The 5,864-nt window shown below is 45.5% G+C and overlaps 1 protein-coding gene across 1 annotated transcript; it reads left to right on the forward strand.

Moving 5' to 3' along the window:
- Positions 1-643: 643 nt before the first annotated feature.
- Positions 644-2,846, forward strand: LOC100059831 (probable ATP-dependent RNA helicase DDX53). The gene has a single exon (XM_003365749.5). The coding sequence runs from the start codon at positions 796-798 to the stop codon at positions 2,668-2,670; it is 1,875 nt and encodes a 624-aa protein (XP_003365797.1). The 5' UTR covers positions 644-795; the 3' UTR covers positions 2,671-2,846.
- Positions 2,847-5,864: the final 3,018 nt, after the last annotated feature.

Genomic DNA, 5,864 nt, shown 5'->3' on the forward strand with positions numbered 1-5,864 from the left:
CCGGGAAGGAAAAAAAAATATGAGGCACTGAGAAAAGTAGGAAACTATTGAAAACACCACCTAAGGTACCTTAGACTCCACGCTGCCTCTCTTCTAAACAGCATCCCTGCAATAATATCTAGAAACTCTCTGAACGAACGCTGGAGCTGAGCGGAAGAATCGCAGGCAAAATGCCGCCCTTAAGCGTGCACCTAAGGGACTTCTGATGGTATAACTTAAGTTGGAGTGGAGGACAGGGAAGTGACGAGTTTATCTAGACCAAGTATTGCTGTTACTCAAATGCAATCTACCTAAATAAGCAAACACACAAATAGGTTGACCTTTAAACATCCACTGTTTTCTTCCACCTAGGGAAATAACTGGCTTATAAAAAAGACTATGTGGATAAGCTGAAGGCCTGCTTCAAGTCAGCTCCCACGCTGAGCCAGAACTAGCATGAGGCGAGCGACTGAGGCACTAGGACACGAAAGGCGAGGAGACCCTCACTCTCGAGGGCCTCTAAGCGCCTAAAGGGTCCGCCTGCCCCTGAGAGTGTGTGTGTGTCCTGTCCCTTTAAGGTTTGCATCAGAAGAGCTTGCCTACCTCACCCAAGTCCCAGCGGCTGTGATTGGCCAGACCACCAAAGCCCCTCCCTCACGCCACGTCAAACAACAATTGCCTAGGTAACAGCCACGGAAGTACCTACTGGTGGTTTAGTCGCCGCTCTGGAGGCTGAAGAGAAAGAGGCCTCGGGGGACGTCTCCTCCGAAGTCTAGGTAGGCAGAGGCCCCTCGCCAGCCTCGCCATTGCAGAGCAATGGCCTGGGCCCCCGAGTGGAGGAGGGCAGAGCCTCGAGATGGCAGGGCCAGCCGGGATGGCAGGGGCGGCACGGGCGGCAGCGGCCTCTCCAGGTACTGGGAGCTGAGGGCCTTTGGCTCCCGGGAACCACCCCTGTGCTTCAGAATAAAGAACAGTATGGTTGGCGTGGTGATTGGTCGCGGAGGGTCAAAGATAAAAGACATCCAGAGTATGACGAGCACCAAAATACAGATCGTAAAAGGTGACTCTGAAGCCGAGGTCAAGATTTTTGGCAGCGAAGCCATGAAGGGAAAAGCGAAAGCACTTATACAAACCCTCGTGCGAAAACAAGAAGGAAGGTACAGTTCGGTAGCCAGTGTAGATAATGCCGCCTCCCAGTCCTCTGCTGGGAGAGACTTACGCACACGCCCCGTTGTTAGACAAGTGCGGCCGCTGATAGACTGGGATCACGTTAAGGCAGAAGGGGCGGCGTGGGCAAAAAGAAAATGGGCGGATTTACCACCAATCAAGAAAAACTTCTACGTAGAATCCACAGCAACAAGCTCGCTGTCTCAAGTGCAAGTAGACGCTTGGAGACAGGAAAATTTCAACATAACGTGTGAGGACCTGAAAGACGGCGAAAAACGTCCCATCCCCAACCCGACCTGTAAATTTGAGGATGCCTTTGAGCACTATCCCGAGGTCCTGAAAAGCATTAAGAAAGCAGGTTTCCAAAGGCCAACGCCCATTCAGTCACAGGCGTGGCCGATTGTGCTACAAGGAATGGATCTGATAGGAGTTGCCCAAACCGGGACAGGCAAGACCTTGTCTTATTTGATACCCGGCTTTATTCACCTTGATTCGCAGCCCATATCTAGAGAAGAAAGAAATGGGCCTGGCATGCTCGTCCTCACCCCCACGCGAGAGCTAGCTCTTCAGGTCGAGGCAGAATGTTCTAAGTATTCCTACAAAGGTCTTAAAAGCGTTTGTGTATACGGCGGTGGAAACAGAAAAGAGCAAATTCAGCACATTACCAAAGGCGTCGACATCATTATTGCAACTCCTGGACGACTGAATGATCTGCAGATGAACAAGTGTGTCAACCTACGAAGCATCACTTACTTGGTGTTAGACGAAGCGGATAAAATGTTGGATCTGGGCTTTGAAGGCCAGATCACGAAGATTCTATTAGATGTGCGCCCAGACCGGCAGACTGTTATGACAAGTGCAACGTGGCCACACACCATTCGCCAACTTGCAAGATCTTATTTGAAAGAGCCTATGATTGTTTATGTCGGTACTCTAGATCTCGTTGCTGTCCATACAGTGAAGCAAGACATCATTGTCACCACAGAGGAAGAAAAACGAACTCTTATCCAAGAATTCCTACGGAACCTGTCACCCGAAGACAAAGCTATCATATTTGTCAGCAGAAAGCTGGTTGCAGATGACTTATCAAGCGATCTGAGCATCCAGGGCGTCCCGGTACAATCCCTGCACGGCAGCAGAGAGCAGTTTGACCGCGAGCAGGCGTTAGACGACTTCCGAAGTGGAAGAGTGAAGATATTGATTGCTACCGATTTAGCAGCCCGAGGCCTCGATGTCAGGGATGTCACACACGTATACAACTACGATTCCCCAAAGAATCTTGAAGAATACGTGCATAGAGTAGGGCGTACTGGAAGAGCAGGCAAGACTGGAGTCTCTGTCACCCTTATGACTCAAGCTGACTGGAAGATTGCCACTGAATTGATTAAAATTCTGGAAAGAGCTAATCAAAGTGTCCCAGAAGATCTTCTGAAAATGGCAGAGCAATGCAAGTTGCAGAAAGGAAAAAAGGACTCAGGCAATGGAGCCAGAAACCCTCAAGGAAAAGCCAAGCAGTTTTACTGATGTCTACCTTGAAAAGTTGGACCGCGCTCCTGGAAGAGTCAACTTATGTTAAAGAAGCAGCATTCAAGACACATAAGGAAGCATTGCAAACATTCTGGCAGTGACAACGCGTGTGACCAATGCTCAAATCCATCAACATTGTGTGTTCCTTAATAAAATCAAAAGTGTTTTGAAAATGAGAGTGAGAGACTTTTTGGGAAAAAACTAAGTCTTGTGTGTTGGTTGAAGTCTAGCTTCTTTTCTAGCCTGCCATGTCCATCTGTGTCTTCCCTACAAGACTTGGTAGAGGACGGCGATGGTGCTTTTCTGTCTTTAAAATGGTTGTACTCCATGGGAACTTAGCATTCATCAGGCTGATGCCTGCCCAAATATTCTGTTCCCCCCTTGCGGGCGGTGCCGCAACAATCATCGTCCCCTAGTTTTTCTAATTCACTAGGAGATTAATGTGAAATCTGCTAGAAGCTTCCATAATTCTGTTTGTCTAGAGAGATGGAAGTAACAGAGCAGTGTGTCTGACTCACTGTGAGTCAGATACTCATGCAAACTCTGTCATCAACCATTGGTTAAAAATTCTGGGGAGGTGACTTGCCTTCTGTAGGCCTCACTTCCTTCACTAATAAATTGGGATAGTTAGAGTATGTAATTTTGGAGCCCCCTTAACCTCTAAATTCTGCGATATTATAGCCAAATTTGCGCACCCCAGCCTTACGTTAACACTTTATTTTCTAATCCAGGAAAAAATCACCTCCTCCTATAATGAAGTGAACAATGAAACCCTTTTTAATGACCAGAATAGCGCATTCTGCAGCCTCATTGATTTTTGTACGTCACTCTCAAGTTGTCTTTATTCTCTTTTCGTCATATTTTATTTTCAAATTTGTCTTGAAAATGTCAAAACTGCACGTACATAAGGGGGAAATTTAACATGGAACAAAAGACCCAGCCGGGTGGCGCAGCGGTTACGTGTGCACGTTCCACTTCAGTGGCCCGGGGTCCGCTGGTTCATATTCAGGGTGCGGACATGGCACCGCTTGACAAACCATGCTGTGGTAACTGTGCCACATGCAAAGGAGAGAAGATGGGCACATATGTTAGCTCAGGGCCAGTCTTCCTCAGCAAAAGAGGAGGATTGGCAGCAGTTAGCTCAGGGCTAATCTTCCTCAAAAATAAAGAAAACATGAAACAAAAATATGTACTGGGAAAACCACTAAAAACTCAATCAAGTGACACCTTTGCCATAGGAACCAATTCTAGTATACTCCCAATTTATCCTTCTCTCTCTCATGTTTTATTTAGAAGCAACATGCCTCTTCTTCCATTGCAAAAACAAATCCTCACAATGATGTTAAATTTTAAGATTCAGTGTTTATGAGAACATTGGAATTAGTCAAGCCTTAAATTTCTGGCAAAACTAAAAGATTACTGCAACCATGTTTTCTAAGAATGCTTCAGCCAGGACCCCAACAAATGAGTCAGAAATTTAGTGAAACAAAGAGGCAAACACTCTAGGTGTCAGAGGCTTAATGTTTGGCTTTCAAAGCTCTTTACATAGGACTCGATCTCTCTTGATAAATTCATAACAATGGTTAACATTTTTTATTGTCTCACATAGACACCAGGTGCTTTATCTTATAATCTTTACAAGAAACCAACTCAGATAGCAATTTTACCCATATTTTGCAGAGGATGAAACGAGGTCAGGCAACTCACTTGCCAAAGGTCACTAACTCTGGTTGAAGAGGAATTAACAGATATTGTAACTGACATGTGCCACACTCCAATACTTACATTCTTTTCATTTCAATACAGTTACTATGAGTAAGACAATGTGCTTGTGTTGAGGTTGCCCACATGTTCACATTTAGTGCAAAAGAGAGATGTGCAAATTTACTCTGCTGCAAAAGCAGTCTATAGTACTACCTGTGACAGAAGCTCAAATGGCCTGTTCCTGCTCACTTGGAGGAGAAATGATGAATGTTTAGCAAGTTGGTGTATATGTTATTTGCCAGAATTCCCCTTAGGGGCAATGCTATATTCGTTAGAGAAAAGTGTAACAATTAAGCCGCTTGAGATACAGAGTGAGATTCCTCAATCATGTTCAAGTACCAACAACAACAAAAATTATCACTCAATGCCTAAGAGTAAGAAAAGCAGAGACGTGTACCTTTCCTCTAACAGAAAAGGCTGAAAAGAAAGAGTCACTTTGTGGGGAAAGGTAAGTAGAGATGGAACAGTGTTCCTCAAGCAGGGGCTGTTTTGCCCCTCCCTTCCAGAAGACGATTAACAATATGTGGAGACAGTAGTGGTTGTTTCTTCTCCTGTGGACAGGGGACGGGCAAGGTGCTACTGGCACCTAGTGGGTAGAGGCCAGAGATGGTGCTAAATACCCTACGATCTACAGGACAGCCTCCAGAGCAAAGAATTATTTGACCCAAAACATCAATAGTGCTGAGATGGAGAATCTGAGAGAACAAAACACATCTAATCCAACTGCACAGTTACCATGAAAGGACATCAGAGGAAAAAGTAGAGGATTTCTAAATTATATCTGGTGGGTTGTGCAGAATAAAACTCTCCAACCTTCCTATCCTTGGTATAGTCTGCATCAGGGGTTCTCCACCAGGGCCAGTTTTGCCAGTGTCTGGAGACAGATTTGGTTGTCACAACTCGGAGGAGGGGTTTTGCCATCTCCTGGGAAGAGAGGCTAGTAGTTCTGCTAAATAACTCACCATGCATGGGACAACTACCAAAGCAAAGAATTTTGGGGCACAAATGTCAGTAGTGCCATAGTTGAGCAACCTTACAATACATTAAGAAAAACTTCCCCAGCCCCAAACACTAATGCAGAGAAACCAGGAAGGGAGTTCGGTGAGGAAAACAGAGGATACTTATTTCTTCTACACCCTTCAGCATAAAACCCTCCACACAGAATTTCCTGTCTTTAGTATAATCTATATCCATGACTCTCACTCAGAGTTAATTTTGCCCCCTAGGGGACATCTGGCAGTGTCTGGAGACATCTGTGGTTGTCCCACCTAGGCAGCACAATGGCTCCCGGCATCTAGTGGATAGAGGTCAGGGATAAAGATCCTATAATGCACAAGTCAGCACCCTACCACGACAGGTTTTTCAGCCCCAAATATCTATAGTATTGAGGTCAAGAAACTGTGATTTACATTGACCAACAAAGTTTC

This window comes from Equus caballus, chromosome X (assembly GCF_041296265.1).
Source record: "Equus caballus isolate H_3958 breed thoroughbred chromosome X, TB-T2T, whole genome shotgun sequence".
NCBI classification, from domain to species: domain Eukaryota; kingdom Metazoa; phylum Chordata; class Mammalia; order Perissodactyla; family Equidae; genus Equus; species Equus caballus.